This window comes from Lepidochelys kempii, chromosome 3 (genome assembly GCF_965140265.1).
Source record: "Lepidochelys kempii isolate rLepKem1 chromosome 3, rLepKem1.hap2, whole genome shotgun sequence".
In the NCBI taxonomy this organism is placed as follows: Eukaryota; Metazoa; Chordata; order Testudines; family Cheloniidae; genus Lepidochelys; species Lepidochelys kempii.
Genome location: NC_133258.1, coordinates 206381972 through 206402177, shown reverse-complemented (window position 1 = coordinate 206402177; position 20206 = coordinate 206381972). Strand labels below are relative to the sequence as shown.

Here is a 20206-nt window from a genome sequence, read left to right as displayed (position 1 = left end):
GCTGTGTGGACATATTCGCATGGCTGAGACCTGCGAATATGTCCACACAGCAGTTGTGAACCCAGATTTACCATGCAGTGTGGACGCTCAAGCACAGGCTTGAAAGCACCAAGTCTACAAGCCCAGGTCCCACAGACCCAGGTTTAAAATGCAGTGTAGACATATCCTAGTTCTCCTGACACCCACTCCTTTTCCCTACACGCTCTGCACTGCTTGTCTTTGCTTTGATTCTGCCTGCCCTGTACTTCGGTGCATAAAGGCCCTTGGTTTTCAGTGTTGGCAATCCCCTTTCACTGAGCACTACATGTGTTTCTTTTGAAACCAATGCTTTAGAGGATCGGGGCTATTTTCTTATACATCTTATGTAATGAGTTCTGAATTATGTGGACGAGAAGTGCCCGTCTGACATCACAGACCACCGAAATGCAATACATGTGCCTGCAGGAGAGACCCACTAGAAAGAGGGTATGCATCTTTCACATTTCCCTTTCTAGGAAGAATCTCATTAGCTATATTTGGTGTGATGTTTTGTTTGGACTCATCTGTCTGAGAAAGGTTACACTCATTTTATTCATGCTTTGAGGGTGTGGCTATCATTCTTCTGTTCTGAAGCAGTTCCCATTCTGAATTCTAGATCAGTCCTAAATCTATAGACATTCCATGGAACTAAATATGGCCAATAGTGATCAATTTCAGAAGGTCTGATGGCCATTAAGATATATTTAACTGAATTCAGGGAGTCCAGATCCTTCTCTGATGTAATTTCATTGCCTTCCACTTGGCCTCCTCTCTTTTAACTATAGTCTGTTTAGTGCAATGAGTATGTGAGCCTGGCAGAGCTCTCCCCTATTTAAAATACTTTTTCTTTTCTCTCCCTAAGCTTTATACTCAAGTGCAAGGTCAGCAAAGGTCTCCCAGGTTTTGCAACCTTCTGTAATCTCCATTTGGAACTCAGTTCTTCCTTAGGGTTGTTATATGTATTAGGGCAGCACCTAGTGACTCCAGCCACACTTATGGCCTCTTTGAGGTAGGCCCTGTACAAACACACTGTAAGAAACAGCCTTTTCCTCAAAGAGCATGCAATTTAAATAGACAACTCAACGGAAATATTATTATCCCAGGTTTACAGATGGTGAATTGAGGCCCAGGGAGATTGAGTGACCTGCCCATAGCCACTCACAGAGCTGGCTGCAGCGCTTAGAAATGAATGTAGGTCTCCTGAGTCCCAGTCCAGTCCTTTTAACCACACAATCATCCTTACAATGAATGCAAAGAGACTCATTTTAGAGAGACAGTCTAGAACTGGCCCCAGAAAGAGTCTAACAGCTAGCTGCTTCCAGCAGCACATTGGACAAAGGGCATGGGAAGATGTCATTTTTGGTGAAGCTTCTTCAGGAGAAGCAGAAATAGGGTACTTGAGGCTCCGGTGGATTGGAGGAGAACTGCATGACTAGAGGCCACGGTCTGCTGCTATGCAAAGAGAAGACACGGGCCCCAGGGAAGGAATCCAAACATGCACATCGGTTGTAGTCACTTTTTATTAAGGTTTGTTATTATAAAAATATATCATAAAATGTTGCTGCATATTTGTCCATTTACAGTCTGGGAGAGAGACATTATCCACGGGCAGAAACCAGTTCAGAGCACAGATCCTTGGGCTAAGGTCTTGGAGACACTGAATGAATCCTCTTCTCTAGAGACATCAGAATAAAGTCTATGGCATTGTAAGCAATGAACAGTGGTAGTAGGTCGTGAAAAATCTGTGACTGCTTTATATCCAGAGGTCTCTTGTGTGAAAGAAAGAAAGAAAGAAAGAAAGAAAGAAAGAAAGAAAGAAAGAAAGAAAGAAAGAAAGAAAGAAAGAAAGAAAGAAAGAAAGAAAGAGAATAATTCTCTCCCATCATCACTTTCCAACTTGACTGAGGAAATCACTCATTCAAGGCACAGGGTCAATGAATGTCCAGATCTCATTCACTTGTGCATTAAAAAGTCATTGTCTCTTTTTATTGCCTGGGCTTCTTTCAAATACAGCCTCTTCCTCTCCAAAGGCACCTCTTTGAATGCAGTTGTGCTTCTAGATTCTGTTTCATTTTCGAAGTTGCAGGTGTTTGATCCAAAACTCTCTCTCTCTCTCTCTCTCTGTCTGTCTGTCTGGGATGATTCACTGCAAGCTCTAGGAAGATGAGGCTGGGATAGAAAGTCCATGTATATTATTTAGGGTTTCTTGAGGTTTGCCTACAGGACTGGAAGGTTTTCTGTCCACAACTGTAGCAAGGGAAAGAAAGAGAAGCAAGTAGGTTGGCATACTCCTAATACATAGACAGTAACACCTCTGTTTGTTTCATTATATGGCATCAGACTGAGACTTCTTATGGAACCTGATGGGGGAGGGATAGCTCAGTGGTTTGAGCATTGGCCTGCTAAACCGGGGGTTGTGAGCTCAATCCTTGAGGGGGCCATTTGGGGCAAAAATTGGGGATTGGCCCTGCTTTGAGCAGGGGGTTGGACGAGATGACCTCCTGAGGTCCCTTCCAACCCTGATATTCTATGATTAGCTTTGCTTGACACTCCCAGTATGTTTACTCACCTATGGCCCAAAGAATCTGCCATGTTAATTTCCCATTCACACTTGTTGAGCAATAGTCGCTACTCATTAAAAAAAAAAAAAAAAAATCCTCTAAGAACCTTTCCCTTTCACTGCAAGCAAGACATTTTCTGCCCTGAAGCAGTGACTAGTCTCCTCCCAAGATCTTTCGTCGAATAATTTCACTAGCAATAGCTGAAGCCTCCGGGCTTGAAATAACCGACCCTTGGAAGCACAGCCCATCTGAAAGAAGAGAGCAATTTCCCCCCCAAGGCGAATCGGGCTGCCATCCTGTTTCTTGGGAAACACAAGCTCGTGTGCACCGAATGAAGCCCGTTCCTGGTTTAATCCGTGTTTCTGACTAGCCTTCTTCCCGGTTGATAGTTGCAAACATCCGCCTCGGAGATTTTGCTCAACCCCAGGGACACACGCTCTTTAACCCTTCCTGGCTATTGGGGGCGGCGGCGGGGGGGGGGGGGCTTCGGGAAGGGACCCCAGCTTTGTCAGGGACTATGTCAGTGACCGACCTTAAGCCGATTGCTGCCTATTTGCCTAGGGAGGCACAATCATTTTAGAAGCAAGTGAGCTCCTTCCCCACCTCCGATGGAGGAATCGCCTGCAAGGATTGGGGGGGGGGGGGCGGTTCTTCTTGTCTTAAAGCTCTACCTCCGTGGTCCTTTTGGGGTGAGTGCGGGGGGGGTCCCTTCCCGGTTGCGCGCTGTACTTGTGCATTTTAAATCCACTTCACTTCCCCTCTCGCCGCACACATCTGTATTAGATATCGCACCCAACGCGCCGGCAGCGCCTGGCTTCTCGCAGCCCGAGGAACCAGCTGCAGGGCTGGGCGGGGGGGACGCCAGAGCCCTTCCCGTCTGGAGGGACGAGAGGGGATTTGCTTTCCCCCCCCTTTCCCAACTGCGCCATGTTCCCCCTCCCGGCTCAAGGCAGCGAGGGCTTGTTTTAATTCGCTGCGATTTCGCGCACGCCAGAGGCTTGGAGCCCGAGCCAGGGTCCCCCCGGCTGTGCTGGGCGTGCGAATGGACGCTAGTCACAAGACACATTCCCTTCCTAAAGGGCCCAGTGGCTAGATATGAAATGCTCCCTTCAGGGCAGGGAAGTAGAGTCAGATCGGCCGCGGGGCTACTGCAGTCTGGTGCCGCTTTGCGGGTGTGTAAGTGTGTGTGTGTGGGGGGGTCTTTATTTTATTTTATTTTATTTTATTTTATTTTGCAAAACGCATCCATTTTCCGGACTCAATCTGGCTGAAACAAGCAAGATCGGGCCCCAAGCATTACAGGTGACCCCCCAGAGACAGGTATGTATTGAAAGAGAGAGAAAGAGAAAGACCCGAATCTAGGCAATCTACCACAGGTCTAAACCAGGGGATATCGCTGTCAGCCCCTCGGCTTCCCTGGCTTTAAGCGCCCCTTGCGATGTACGTGCTCGCTAAAGCTAGTTTACACTCAGAAGGCGAGCGGGATCGGGCCCTAAATCAACCCAGCGGTTCGGCTTTGCGAGGGCGTTGCATGCATCCGTTTAGACGCTCGAGGTAAAGGCGCTGCGATGTCTTTGGTTTAAGGCAACGTTTGGGTTATTTTGACCGGTAGGTATTCCCCCAGTCGCTGCGCAGCCCAAAGACGGACCGACCTCTGCAAGAAAATGACACCACCCTCGCTGAGTTGGGGGTGGGCGTCGCTGCAGATGGCAGTTTCGAAGCACGCTTTGCCCATGACACCCTGTGATCTTTTATGTGGAGTTTAAGCGTGGGGAGAATTGGCCGGCTTAACAAATTGCTACACCCCCCCCCACACACATGTGCAAAAGCTGTCCTGAGTGCGAAGGGTAAATTATCGTTGCAAAATCATTATGCAGACCCAGTCCTGTCCCGTGAGGAGCCATCTCGTTCACAAACGTAGCCGAAGGCGGCTTTTGCAGTCAGATTTCAATGGCAATGAATGATCTCTACCGGGGTATGCAATTAGAGTGGTCGGAAAACGGGGCCGCAGAGCTGTAACTGGGGGAGGAAATGTCGAAGTGGGTAAAACTGATTGTAATGATGCGGATTTAACTTCACAGTAGCTCTGGGACGCACCTAAGAGGCTTAGATCAGGGTGGAGTGGGCTTTGACAATGGATAGTTCCTATTTCTGGAACGGGAACAAAATAAATACACAGGTAATAAGAACTTGAGCAAATGCAAATGGGTCTTTTAAAAGAAGAAAATCTATAAACTATGAGTAAGATTTATGGATCCTTGCATGGGAAATTCCTGTAAGTTAATTGTGATCAAATCATACTTGTCTCCTCCTTCGCCTGTTTATACAGGGTCGGAGGTGCCCAGATCTTTCACTATTCCTTCCGGTCCCTGGTAGGCTTCCTAGGCCATCGAGTTCCTGGGGTTTCATTAGGATCAAATAAAAGGTTTAACCAAATTCTTTAATGGTGATTTTTTTCCAAGGTGCTGAGCACTCGTTGATTATTATTATTATGTTAGAAAATCTGTCCATAAATGAATCTACTTCCTTGTCAATTATTACTTGGGATTTGTTTTATGTACCGGGTTTAGTACGATTACACCGGCTGTACAAGGTAAAATGAAACTTTCTTTGTCGCCGCTAGCTTGAGACTATACGAAATGGACTAGGTGCCCGCGCGCCGTTTAGATGAGTGAATGTTGTTTGATGGGTTAAAGGGGGTGGCTGGGGGGGGGGCCTTGAGTATCAGAGCCCGCGTGTGTCTACATAGACACATCTCACACCGCTGAGTTATCGGAGACAATCATCACTTATCCAGTCAAATAACGCACATGAGCTAGAGGAAGCTATGCTTTCCCAAGGTAATAGTGCAGGGATGGTTTTTATACTCTCAGTTCTGAGTTGTTCAAAGAGTTCCTCGGACTTTTTTATTAAAATTGAAGGGTTATCTCTCTCTCTCTCTCTCTCTCACACACACACACATACTGTATTTTGGTAAACAATACATTTGATAGATAGATAGATAGATAGATAGATAGATAGATAGATAGATAGATAGATAGATAGATAGATAGATAGATAGATAGGGTTTACGGGGATAGATAGATGATAATGGACCAAAAAATTAGTCAAACTAGAATGTGCATAGATATTTAACAAAATTCTTCTTTCTTTCTTTCTTTCTTTCTTTCTTTCTTTCTTTCTTTCTTTCTTTCTTTCTTTCTTTCTTTCTTTCTTTCTTTCTTTCTTTCTTTCTTTCTTTCTTTCTTTCTTTCTTTCTAAAATCCTTTTATGGCTATTAATTGTTATCCCTTATTGTACACAACCACTCGTTGTTAGCGGTAATAATGAAGCTGCAACTCTCAGAAGGCTACATGAGTTAGGCAAAAACGGTGAAGGGTCGTATATTAAAACAGTCACACATAAATTAGCTGATAAGTGGAAAATGAATTGCAAATGTGAAAAAGACTAGACGCATGCTAGTGAACAACGCAGAAGGGGGGCAAAGAATGGAAGCAGAAGAGATGAGTTAGCATTTGAAAAGGAGGACTTGTGGCTCCTTAGAGATTAACACATTTATTTGAGCATGAGCTTTCGTGGGCTGGAGCTGTAGCTCACGAAAGCTTATGCTCTAATAAATTGGTTAGTCTCTAAGGGCCACAAGTCCTCCTGTTCTTTTTGCGGATACAGACTAACCCGGCTGCTGCTCTGAAACCTGACATTTTTTAAATGAAACCGCATATCAAAGAAATAAAACGTCCCCAAATGGACCAATGTGATTAACAGAAGAACAAATGTTCACCGTTAAAAAATATACTACAGTATAGAGACGGGTTCACATCAGAAACATGTGATCGCTTATTATACTCCTAGGGTGTATTACTTTAAATACTCCCCGAGGGGGGGAAATAACTAGTATAAGCGATTTATAATGTTAGTCATTTTCCTCGAATGAGTGTGTCTTTCTTAGATCTGGATTATCCACCAGCACTTCTGCAAGATTTATGGTCGGAGGTATCCAGGAAAAATACTTATTTAATATGGCTAAAATTATTATTACTAAAAACGAAGGTCTCTAATGCTCAACCTCTGTCACTTCGCTGTATTTATTATATGATACCGAACATCACTGGGTCATTTCTTTTCTGTTTCATTACACACAATGCACACTCCAGGCACAGATAATTACCTCTAAGAAAGAGATCCTTGTTTTAAAGAATTAAAAGCTGGATGTTTGCCCCAGATCTTTCTGCTTCCTCTGAGATTTCCATCTCCCACGATTGAACATTAAGAGGGGGGAAATGGTTTCCACGTTGAATCTTTATGTTTTTACTGGTCACAGATATGAAACGTGTTAAACGCAAGGGTTGTACAATTCTGGACTAGCAGATATGTTCGCAAGGACATAACCGGCAATTATTTTAGGTGCTTCTTGGGGGCTGGGGGGGGGACCTTCTTCATGTATTTTCAGATTTCCATAAAAGTTTAGAAGTGCTAGGACTTAAACCACCTTTTCGGTTTAGTAACCAGCAGACTGTAGCTGGTTTGAGGCAGGACACTGCAGTGACTATCCAGCGGCATTCTGCAAGGGGTTTATTTGATGGGAAAGGATCATAACCCACAGCTTACAAATTACCCCAGCCCTAGCGCCTGCTACGTATAATTTGTTTCCTATCAAATACTGGCTCCCGCTCAGTGCTGCCCACCTCCAGATAAGCGCATGGAAAGGGGCATTATCTCTATTTGCACTTTTTTTAACGTGAATACAAACGAAAGATTAAGTAATTCCTCCACATCGTCTTTGAGCTTTCCACCCTCCAGAATACTAAAGTCCAAGGGCCGATCCAGCTCCGGCTGAAGTCAGTGGAAAGACACTAGACCTGCGGGGCCGGCCCTCCATGGGCACAACTGAGAAATGACAAATCGGATAGTTTAGGGCCCGATCCTGCATCTATGAAATCGTGTAGAAGTCTGCTTCCCAGGCAGAGAGAGAGAGAGAGAGAGAGAGAGAGAGAGAGAGAGAGACTAATTCTCCTCCACAGGCTAATTGTATCTATTCATGTTAAAAGTTCTATATTACATGTAATTTTACAAATTCTATATAAACGTGTGTGCGTGAAATACAATTATATATGTGTGTGTGCAGCTGTAAAACAGAGAGAGAGAGAGAGAGAGAGAGAGAGATGGTCTTTTTATATATTCTCTTCCACAGAATAATTTTATATCTAAATTTTAAACGTTCTATATTTCATTTGATTTTACAAATTCTATGTACACACATGTATGTGAAATACAATTATATATGTGTGTTCATATTATATATATACACACACAAGTATGTTCTTTTATAGCTGTAAAGTGTCATACACAATTATATATGTGTGTGTGTAATATATATATATATATATAACAGGCATTTCTATTATAGCTATTATATATATATATATATATTGTATTATATACACATATATAATTGTGTATGACACTTTATAGCTATAATAGAAATGCCTGTTATATATATATATATAAACACAGACATATTCCATTATAGCTATATAGTGTAATAGACTATAAATATATATATTAAACGGAGGCATGTTCTATTGTAGCTATATAGTGAATATATCTAATCTCTCTCTCTATATATAATATAAATTCTGAGGATGTTATATAACTGCAAACAGAGCATTTTTAATAAACATGGGAATATCCATACAGCTCTATATATTTCACGTATATATATGGAACAAAATATTATTTTGATATTATTATACTATAAATAAGAGACCAATGTGTCTGTCCAAGGATTGATTGAGGGATATCATTGCTGTACCCCGCAATTCATTCGGAGGAGGTTATATAACTACTAAAGCACAGAGCAGTGTTTAGAAACGTGGGAATGTTCCCTGCAGCTCTCTCTTTATTACAGGCATACATATGTACACTTCCTCCAGGTATCTCTCCACACATCATGCGTGCCATGGAGCAGCCCGTTCCCACGGTTTCTGAAGTGGTCTGTGGTTGGTGGTGACCGAGCCCCCTCCCAAGCAGCGCAGAGCTCAGGCCTCCGTAAATCACTGCAGGGACAGACACGCCAGCGTGTGTCTCCTGCGGTGTGTAAGTGGCTGGGGAGACTCGGCCACCTGTGTGGCTGCGGAGAGGAAAGTGGCTGGTGCCAAAGGACCCCAGCCGGCGTGGGCGCGGGCGAGGGAACACCTCCTGCCTCCACAGGCCCCTCGGCGAGGGCAGGGAGACTTTCCCAGCCGCCGGGCCGGCCAGAAGCGAAGGATACATTGCTCAGGTCACCAGGCAGGTCACTAAGATTTACCTCCCTCCCCACCCACCCAGCCTGGGTGCGATCCGCATCCCCCCCCCCCCGGCTCCCCGCGCTCCTGGGCTTTACCTTCTCGGGCGGGATGCTTGAAGGCCATGGCGGTGCCCAGCTCTCCTCCGGGGACCGTCACTCCGGGCCCGTGGTGCGCCAGGGGGCTGCTTTGCGCCTGCCAGTGGTGGCCGGGGGTGATGTAGCCCGCCCCGGGGCCAGCGTAAACCCCGTGCTGGTTGGAAGAGGGGTAGGCGCAGGCTGGGAGGAAGCTGGAAAGGCCAGGGGCAGGCTGCGAAGAGAAGCGGGAGACAGGCTGTTACAGGCATTACAGACTCCCGGCTTCTGCTAGGGGCCTGAGGCCGGAACGGGATCGTAAGGTGCGGCCCGCCCTCGTCCCCGGGAAGGTTGCACATCTGCCTCTCCATGGACACAGCTCCAGTGTCTGCAACCCCCGGGCCTCGCCGAGCACATCCCCTGCTCCGGTTCGCCTTTTTACGTGGAGACTGAAATCAGCCCCCGTCCCCCCTTCGATTCCGGGAACCGGGTGGATTCGATTTCTTCGACTAACCGAGAGAACGGGGAGGCGGGGACAGAAAAGCGAGGGGAACGTTGAATTACAACGGCAACAAAACCGGAGGAAATCCCCAGCTGGGGCTGTGAAAATATTGATGCACTTACAATGGACACATTCAATGCATCAGACAGCGGGGGGATACACACGCCTAGGTCTGCCCGTGTAAATACACACCGATTCTGAGCTGAGGTGATACAAAACAAATTGTTCAACCCAAACGGATTCCTTTAAGGCATCCCCGGTTGTGTTTATGCTCTGGTGTACGCCTGCGTACACACACAATCTGGTGTGTTAAATGTAAAGTTATGAACTGCACCCGCATTTTCACAGCCTCGGCTCGCGATTTTCCCAACTGGAACTCTTAATCTTCCTTCAAGGGGTGATCCCCAAATCCCCCCCCCACACACACACACAAGCCAAGCGTTTTCTTCACGGCTATCTCTCCCCCACCCCCCGTCCCCCAGCTGCAAACGCCTGGCTGGAAGATGTTACCTGGGGGTACTTAATGTCCGCTTCCATTGCAGCTTTATCAATCCCATTGGCTGCCTGGGCGGGAGGGAAGGCCGTTCTGTTCACACTAGGCCAGTCTTCCATTTTGGGTGGGTAGGCAGACCCCTCTGTCCCAGCCAGAGGCCCTGGGATGGGAACAGATTGCAGGAGATGTACTGATCCGCATTCAGACTCTCCCTAGAACCATGCAACCTAGCCACCCCCCTTGCTGTCCTATCCCATAACCCGGGATCTTTAAGCGCTGTGAAAAGCCACGCAGGGCCCCAGTCTTGCTCCGGGACGAAGGCAGCAAGGGGTTTTGCCCTTGGTTTCAATGAGCTCAGCATCGAGTCAGGCTTTATTTCGTTTTCGCTCAAGTCAGCCTGGTCACTGGGCACCTTCGAGCCGGCTAAAAATCGCACTGTCTGGGTGGCATTTTCGACACGGGCCAATTGGGGGTGGAGCTTTGTATGAGAATCATTCAAAATTGCGATCGAGAATGATCTGATAGAGATCCTGGCCTTTAACAGAAAACTCTGATGTCCCTATTCAAACAGCATCGTCCAGAGGCTACAAAACAGAATCCAGATTTGGGAAACGTTTTCAGACTGAAAATTCTTTCTGGCTCCAGAATGTGCCTGAATCCGAAGCGAATACGCATTCGGGAGCCCGCTTTATAAACAGAAAAGGAGGACTTGTGGCACCTTAGAGACTAACCAATTTATTTGAGCATAAGCTTTCCTGAGCTACAGCTCACTTCATGGTGACAATCCCTCACGCAAACGTTAGCAGGAACCCGGGGCAATAGGTTAGCTTCTCAAATTGGCCTGCCTGCTTATGAAAACTGTGTACAAAGTCAAAAGAGTCTGGGGGAGCATAAAACACGAACTCTGACGGTCTAAATTATGACCAGCCTTGCTTACAATTCAGCTGAAACACATTCTCCTCCCCCAAAAGGTCTGTCTGTTGCACTAGGAAACTTTTAGGCTTTCTTATAATTTAAAAGGTATAATTCATAGACAGAAACGCATGCGGTTGATTTATTTACCTCTAGCATTTGAAAGGATCAAAGTAGGGCATTTCCCCCAAACGACTTGTTCAGAACAAAAGTGGAACCGGGTATTAATTTATTCAACTCGGCTTTGTATAAATAAAGCTTGACAGAGAAATTTTAAAAACCCTGACCACGATCCAATTTGCCAGCCAAAGATCTGCCTGGTATATATAGTGTTGATAGTAATCAGCTGTTTTGATCACTACTGAAGGATGCATTCTAGCTAGTGTGCCAGTTACACTATATTTTGTATTTTCTAGCAAAGAAGGATTGTAGAAGAAAGTTCTTTTAAAAGCGCTAAGAGGGCAGGCAAATTTCTGGCAACGAATCAGGTGAATGTCTGAGACATTTGCTTAGATCTGGCAAAAGGGAATCGAGATCTGAATGTGCTGGGCTTGGTTTTTTGGAGAGGGGGTGAGTGGAACTCAGAGCTCTGCATGTGTGACGGGCAATCTCTCATCCCCACGAAAATATTTTCCACATTTTTCATAAAAAGTTCAAGATGTCGGTTGTTTTGCTCCAGCTGGCCCATCAGATCCGCCCTAAATGCACCGGGTTATTTACGCAGCTCTTTCAGCCATTGTTCCGCCCTTGTTTATATATGGTTAAAAGTGATTTTGCAAAAGCCACGCGTGATTTTAGGTGCCTACGTTTCTGGGTGCCCAACAAGGGGGGCTGGTGTTCGAAAAGCGCTGAGCACCCACCTGCTAAAAAAACCCAAGCACCCCAATATGCAAGCACCCCAAACCATGGGTCTCTTTGGGCCCCTGGGAGGTAGAAAAACCCCAACCAACCAAACCCAGCGCCCACTGCAGTGCGAGTGGGCGAAGCTGCACTCGCTGACCTGTTTGCTCCATGAAGGTCCGGATACCGAGGATGTTGCTGACCGAATGCGCCGAGGGCCAGGATCTGGGGATACTGACATGTCCAGCTGTGACCGGCACGCCCGGATGATGGCCCATTTTGGTCCCAGAGGAGGCCATGGGGTTGGGGTAGGGGTACTGGTAAATGTGGTTATAGGGCAGCGTTGGCTGGGGGGGAGGCTGCTTGGTGCTGTCGTAGGGGTTGGGCTGGGAGAGGTTCCCGATTTTGTTCCGTAAAATCCTGCTGATGGAGCTGACGGAGGGCACGTTGTACTTGTCACACACCCCGTCCGCCAGCAGCCGGTCTCGGATCTCCCACGCGAAGATCCCCGGGTCGCCTTGCTTGTAGTCTCGGATGTGCTTCACCACGTTGGGGGTGGTGACCCGCGGCTTGCTCCCGCCGATGGCTCCGGGTAAGATCGAGCCCGTCTCGTTGTAGCGGGCCAGGATTTTACTCACGCAGCCGTGAGAGACCCGCAGCTGGCGGCTGATGTCGCAGGGTCGGATCCCGAGCTGGGCCAGCTCCACGATCCTCAAGCGGATGGCGTTGGGCAGGGGTCTCCCGTTGACAAAGACGCCTCCCAGCTGGTTCACTTCGCCGTAGGTTTGCTCTAGCGAGGGGGGGAGGAAGGGTTAGCACCCCAAGATTTCAGAAATAAAAGGGGACAAGGGGAAGAGAGAGATTCTGGCAGTCTACGCCCTGCACGGTACATGGAGCGCCCCAGTTCCCCAGCTCCTCCCAAACAGCCCCGCGCCCCACACCAGGGGCGCACTGGGTCCCGCGAAGGAAGGCCGGGGCCGCGTCGGGGGAAGGACGGGGTCTGTGACGCGACGCGGAGTATTGCGATTATTATCCTTCATGCCCGTGCCGGAGCGGGGTGTGGGGAGCGAGTGGAGGCTTCGCCCCAGGCCTCGCTGCGTGGGGATGGGGGTGCGCTTCCCCCGGCTGGGGCTTTGGCTTCCCCCGCTGCAGCGCTGGCTCGGGATAGCAAAGCGAAACTGCCTGCCCGACGCCCAGCCCGGCCGCTTTCTCCTTCCCAAGGATCCCCCCACCTCGCAGAAATCAGACCCCCCCCCTGCAGCGCCTTACCCATCGCCCGCAGAGACCCGCGCCGTGCGCGATCAGCTGCTCGCTAGCCGAGCCGCGGGCTCCCTCTTCCCCGAGGCAGGCGCGGATGCATAGAGGGGGGCTGCCTGCGAGCACCAGCCAGGCTCCTCCGGAGACAAACCCAGCCGCGGCGGGCTGCCCTTGCTCCGGGCCCGTCTCTCCGCGGCTGCGGCCGGAACACTTTCAAAGGCGGCCGGGGACTCACGCCCAAAGTGATCTTCATCCGATCGGGGGGGGATCAGCCCGTCCAGGAGCCTGCCGTTTGCTCAGATCAATTTGACGTGTCTTCCACGTCAATCTCGGTGGTCACGCCGGAGTTGGCATTTCATTGGTTCCCGGCCTTGCGAACTGGCAGAGGGCTGCTTCTTCTGCGGGACTTTCCCCCCCTTTCCGCCCTCCTCTCCCTCAACTACTCCTGTAACAACAGGGCGAGCGACACAGCTGTCTGGAGCGGGGCTTTGCTGCCCAAGGCTGGATTCGCTCCCCTCCCCAGCCCCATTCTTCTGCCAGAGCCCCTCTCCCCCGGGACGGGAATCTTTTTGCTAAGGGTCATGTGGGGAGGAGGGAAGAAGGTGTTTGCAGTCGATTTCTTTAAAAACCAGGTGACACCGAGGAATCACACCCGGTTCATTTTTAGCCTTACCGAGGGGCCGATCCTTTACAGCCAGCCGGCGCCTCTCCATCGATAGCGTTTGGGGATCAAGCCGCCCCCTTCCCCCCCGTCACGTTCAGTGTCTGTCCCCAGATCACACAGTCCTCACTCAGGCAAAACTCCCAGGGCTTGAACTGGCTTTGCCTGGCTGCGCGGTACCGGCACGGGACCTTTACAACATAAAGAGGCACAAGCCATTTACAGTCTCAACCCGATTATCACCTGCTGCGAGGAAGGTCGTTTTGAGACATCAGTTCAGTAGGGTGGAGACAGTTCTGGGTGTGAAATAATCTATCGAAGTAGGGAGGTCTCATGGTGCCTGGCCAAAGGGGCTGTTAAATCCAGCCGGTGAAGCTGGAACTCTCACGGAGGAGTCAGAAACCCTGGTTGCCTTCAGGCTCCTTTGAGCCCCTTCGGGAACATAGTTTTCAGAATGCACACTGAACCCCGTCTTTTATTTTATTGTATTTAAAAATATTCATCACACCCATCTTATTGCGGTTGGGATATGGGTAAATAATGGAGAGAGTTTCCAAAAAGATACAGCCAAATATTGCCGTTTTCCATCTGTCCTTGAAAATGGCAGAGGCTAATTAGGCTGGGAGATTGCTCTTCAAAACCAAAGTCAGATCTCCAAAAGCAGATTAATTGCTACGCTGGTTTTCAGAGTCCATTTCCCGGCTGTTTCCTTAGCACTGGAAAGGGCTTGCAAACAGAATCCGGATCTATGAATCATTTCCAGTGTGGTTCTTACCAGCACTTATGACTTTTAAGCCAATAAATCCTGTTTGACTCCTGATACGGAGCCTAACCAGGGTAACCAACTGTTCCGTAATGTAAGAGTTCTGAAACGATCTAAATCCACAATTCCACGGAACCAAACACACTTTTAGCGTCCTGCTTACTCCTCCGATGCGCTTTTAATAGGGCCACTAACGAAACAGCAAGTGCCATTTCTCAGGTACTGTGTACAACAGATGCAGTTATTTTGCCTGCAGAGGCTCACAGCTGGAAAAGATCAGGACGGAGCAAGATAACAGCCTTTCTCTGACCCTTTTACCTTGACTTGCTTGACCAAAAAGAATCGTTAGCTAGTAAGCAGCATATATTAATATGTCAATTAATACGAAGGGGAGTAATAAATTACGAATGCACGATCGGAGCTTTCAGATCAATGGGGGAGGAACCCCCCCCCCCACACACACACACAGAGCGCAACTGAAGAAAATATAATCTTTGTATCGATCTAGATATCTCGAGTCTAGGGCAATGAACCGCGAGGAGAAAGAACGAATCGTTAGCAGGGACCCGATGGAGTAGGGGTATATTTCCACCCTAGATAAATAAGAAGTTGTGTGAACACAGATTGTTAGAGTAAATATTGGCCGGTGAACCCGATGCCGGGGTGAGATTAAAAGTGGGGGAAATTAATCAGAACAGGACGAAATAAACTAAAGCCACCAATCATGGTTTGGTTAAAAGGAATTTTAATTCAATTGACTTCAATGTAAACATTTAATTCAAGGGGTTGAAAGTCAGAATCTCATTCGCAAAGTGTTTAGCTTCCCGGTGTAGTTTGAGGCAGGGACATTGGCTGCTCCAGAGGCTGTGAAAAACAAACGAAAGAGTAAGGTTCGGCAAATCTAATCAGAGGATTTGAGAAAGAACCTTTCCCTAGGATTTATTTTAATGACTACGCTATTAATCTCTCGGGTCATGTCTGAGGGCAGCTCACAGTAGAACGGACCGTTTTATTCAGACTTGGTGCAGTTCTCTGGTCAACGTTTTCTTCTTCGCTCGGGGTGCAGACCCTTTTCGTTGGTATTTGGCGTCTGAGTTTATAATGTCCCTCTCTCTCCTAAAAGGGTAGATTATAATCAGGTTTCAGAGTAGCAGCCGTGTTCCTCTGTATCCACAAAAAGAACAGGAGGACTTGTGGCACCTTAGAGACTAACCAATTTATTTCAGCATAAACTTTCCTGCGCTAAAGCCCACTTCATCGGATGCATAGAATGGAACATATAGTAAGAAGATGAGAGAACATGAAAAGGTGGAAATTGCCATCTGGCATACTCTCTCTCTCTGTATATATATCTAATCTATCTATCTCTCTCTATATATATCTTCTTACTTTTATGTTCCATTCTATGCATCTGATGAAGTGGGTTTTAGCCCAGGAAAGCTTATGCTCAAATAAATCTGTTAGTCTCTAAAGTGCCACAAATCCTCCTGTTGTTTTTGCAGATTATAATCAGGGATGGGTAAATCAGGTTTTCACGATAGAAGAACAAATATTTGCTGGTGAAAATGATAAGGGCCTTTATCACCAACGAATCGATTATTGAATTGCCCAAAGGAAGGACGATTAACTGTCCGATTGGCAATATGTCTCGTTTTTTAGTACAGTTTCCACTAGAAAGGCAGACTCTAAGCCGTGAGCATTTTGAAAGGAGCAAATGGTAAGTTAGCACAAGGTGAAACAATCAGACTTGCATTTTTTCTGTGCGGGGGGACGGGGGACCGAGTTTTGCTTATAGCAGGGAGCTGCGTCTGAGACCACACAAAACCCCGAGGAGGAAAAGCTAACCCTTTGTCTCCCTCTGTTGGACATTTGGGATAGTTCAGCCCACCGAAGTGAGCGATTTGACAGGGGTCGGGGCAGCGCTCTTGTCCGGAGATTTACCTGACGGGAAGGTAAAGAAGCAAAAGGAACCGCTGAGGTGAAAGGCGCCATTGAGTTTGTCATGTAGGCAAAGACTGGGGAAGAAGGCAGGGCATGGCTTGTGTGAGGAAGAATACATTATAAAATACAAATCAAATAATAAACTAATAATAGTGAGATGCCGCCTTGGGACCCACCCAACCGAGCTAGGATCGGGGTCTCTGCTGGGCGGAAAGTGGACACCAATTTACTGTTCCTTGGGCAACTCAAGAAGGCGTTGAAACGGTTTCACGCAGAAATGTGTGTAAGTCTCTGAGGTGCCCCAAGGACTCCTGGCTGGTTTTGCTGATACCGACCAACAGGGCTGCCCCCCCGAAACCAGCTAGGGAGCGTTGTTCTCACAGGACCGACCCGAGCGAAGGCCGGTCCGTTTCACGCCGGTTTGGACACGGTACGGTATTCTGGGTATATCCTTTCGACGGAGAGAGGCATTGACTGCTGCCGTTATTGTTGCTTTGGTACGGGTGGGGGCAAGAAAACCAGGGACCTTACAAGCCACAATAGGCCAAACTCTGAAGTGACTTGCTAGGAAGATCATAGTTTAGAGAACACCTCTCCGTTGGCCTTTTTTCTTTTGTCCCAATCAGGAAGGATAACAGTGAAGGTGAAAGGCAGGAGATATACATATATCGGGAAAATAAAGAGCAGCGGAAGCGTTATATGTATAAGGCCAGGAGCTAGTCCCGCTCTCCTTCCCCTTGCAGTGGCAGTTTGTTAGTGCGTAGTAAAGGGTTCCCAGTTCGGGCCCTCTGATGCTCGGGCCAGATGCGGGCGGCTGCTCTGGCCTCTCCTTGTTTCCAAGAGCAAAAGTGAGCTTGTCTGATTTATAAACTCCTGCCTACGGGGACTTTCCTCCCGGTTTACCCCCGTTTGCAGCCATATAGCCTCCCCCACAGACTTTTCTTTTCTTTTGCCAGAAGCTGGGAATGGGGGACAGGGGATGGAGCACTTGAGGATTCCCTGCTCTGTTCATTCCCTCTGGGGCACCTGGCATCGGCCACTGTCGGCAGACAGGACACTGGGCTAGATGGACCTTTGGTCTGACCCAGTGTGGCCGCTCTTATGTTCTTTTTACTCGTTTCTTTCTGGCCAGCGCAGGTGTATTACTAAGAGAAATCTCAATGTCCCCGAAGCTCCCAGTTGTTTTTATAAGGCTGGTTTTTATAAGGCATGGGGGGGCAGGGGGAATCAGAAGGCAAAGCTAAGGGGCAGGGGGGTGACAACGGCTGAGTGGCTGGGAAAACCTTCTGATCACTTCTTTCTCTCCACCCCCACAAATAGAGGTCGAGGTGAGTACTTAAACCCCGGCGGCTTTAAACCTCCCCTTTCCTAGTTAACCTCTGGGATCGCCTCCCTTCCCATGCGAAAACGAAGCCCGTATCAATCAAAGCTTCCGGAGCCAGGAGCTGCAAAACCCTCGCCAATCGCTAGCTGCATAGCTGGTTTCGACTAAAGAGTTTTAAATTGGTCAAAGGCTACCTAGAGAAACCTTTCTCCAGGCAGGGCTGTAGATCAAGAATGAGACAGATGAAATAGAGAGTAACATAGATATAAATAACCGGGAGCCCCCTCGTTGTGTTTGTGGATACAGACTAACAGGGCTAACCCCCTGCTAGATATAAATATAGATATGTATATAGGGAGAGAGAGAGAAATATATTACAAGCTACTCCCTCTCTCTATAGTCTGTCTTTATAGGGCATGAAATTAAATCGATTCTCTGCATATCGAGATATGCATCAATCTTTCTCCCTCATCCTGAGGGAGAAGTATAGTTGATATATTACTTATCTATCTATACATTAAATGGGATCTATCTCATCTCATGATATATGAGACAAACTCTAGAGTAAAATACAATATATCACTCGATCTCATAGCGATTCAGATTCCATTTCTCCCTCCCTCCTCCCAATGCGCACACCTACCAATGTACATAACCGCTTCCCCATCTCCACCCGTGTATATAGACAGCTGTCTCTGAATCAAACTCCTCGGCAACTCTTATAGAAGGGGAGTAAAGCCCCTAATCGGGGCTGAGCTATTTTGATGTGTATCGATTAGGGCGATTGGGTTGCTGGAGGGACGCTCAGCGGCTAACCGGGCTGCATACCCAGCGAAACAGGCCGGGATTTAAAGGCGAGGGAGCAAACTGGCCGCTCGGTGTTGAAATAAAACCAGGAGGCACATTGCCAAAGAGAACGCAGAGGGGGTGAGCTGGTCCCTTGCAACGCAATCCCTGAAAAACCAGGACGATGCGGGGCAAAGAAAAGCGGCAAGAGAAAGTGAACTCAAAGCTACTCTTATTGGAAAACCCCTTCCACTAACCAGGAGTAAGGACAGCTCCATCAATTACCCGCGCCGCAGAGCATGTGTGGTATCCCCTTGGCCTGGAAGCAGGGCTGCTTGGCCTGGCCCTCCTGCAGTCTCTTGTAGACAGGGCTCTGGTGTTTACACTCTGCCTGGGGCTATTCCGCAGGGCACCTGCAGATGAAAAGCTGAACACACAAACACAGCGGATTGTAAGTGGAAGGCGCTGAGGAGCCTGCCAATTAATATTAAATAATATTCCTACCTTCAATAAACAGCCCTGTCGGGCTAACTCCAGATCCACCGACGCAGCTTATTTTGATTCGGCCTTAATAGTCCACACGCAACATTCGCTTTGCTCTTTGTATCTCGTTTTCTTTGCTAGGCTGGGAAGGTTTATTATCAAAACCGCATAAAGTCAGCAAACGGGGCGGGGGGGGGGGGGAAGAGACGTGGTGTGTTGTAATTTCCTTCGATATTAGCTGCTGACACTCAGGGAATGAATGCCCTGTGGAAATGGTTACTAGGGTAAGGAAGTTAGAAAGATACAAAATGGAACCACTCGGTATTAATTCAGAAGCAACCGTGTTTTGAGTGTTTTGGAAATGTAGATTGAACATGATTTGCTGTTACCTCGGGTTGATCCAGGAAGAGGGTCAGACAAGGTGATCTCACTCATCTCTTGTGATCTTAAGAGCTATGAATCTACACAGCTCTGCGAACACCGATTATTTAAAATCCGTGTAGCACCGAACAGACTTACTTGTTTTCACGAAGCTCTAGGACATGAGGATTTGTCTGCTCCAGGGAAATGTGTCTTATTACTTTAGGATAATACCTTTAACTCTGAAACCCCTTTTTTTACCCAGCAAAGGGCGGGGGGAGGTGGGGAAATACAGGATCCAGTCTAAGAAACAGGTGACATGAAATTGAGGTGACAAAATATATTTATATATGTATCTCAACACGTATATTGAAATGCACATATACATACGCATCTGAACAACCCTCTCCCTAACTAGCTGGCTAAGCAATTGTGCACATGGTGTGGGCGGAGCTAACAGCAACCTCTGTTATTAAGATTTACATCCAATTGGTGTGAATATAATATACACAGACGAGCAAGCAGTAGGTAACCGCTCGTGTGCGCGTAGGATATGCTTCCCTCTGATTACAATGATGTTTCCATCCAGGAGATGCACTTTGTACATTGCAAGTGCATCAGGGGCTTCTTTTTCGATCCGTATATTTGTGCTGTATTTTCAAAGATGTGGATTTAAAAATACATCTACCGCACTCTCACCTCTAAAATCCAAGACAGCCGTCAAGTGTCTTAGGATAAAACTGTTTAATGTAAAACAAAGCCCCCGAATTGCCACGAACCGGTTTTAAGAAAATAATCCGAAGCTCAAACACGCACTTCATTTACAGCCAGGTCTGATGAGCAAGGGCTGCATAGCTGACGATTTTACTCTTTTCAAGGCACGCGGGTGGATTACAACGTTTATTTTATTCCAAATATTTATAGCTGGGATAAAGTCTTCAAACCAA

General features: G+C 47.5%; 1 protein-coding gene across 1 annotated transcript; it reads right to left on the bottom strand.

Annotated features, from left to right (window-relative positions):
* Positions 1–2173: 2173 nt before the first annotated feature.
* PAX1 (paired box 1) lies at positions 2174–12957 on the bottom strand. The gene is made up of 5 exons (XM_073336763.1): positions 12954–12957; positions 11845–12474; positions 9950–10092; positions 8962–9172; positions 2174–2265 (listed from the first exon to the last, which is right to left on the bottom strand). Exons 1-5 carry the CDS (start codon positions 12955–12957, stop codon positions 2174–2176), a joined length of 1080 nt encoding a protein of 359 aa, XP_073192864.1.
* Positions 12958–20206: the final 7249 nt, after the last annotated feature.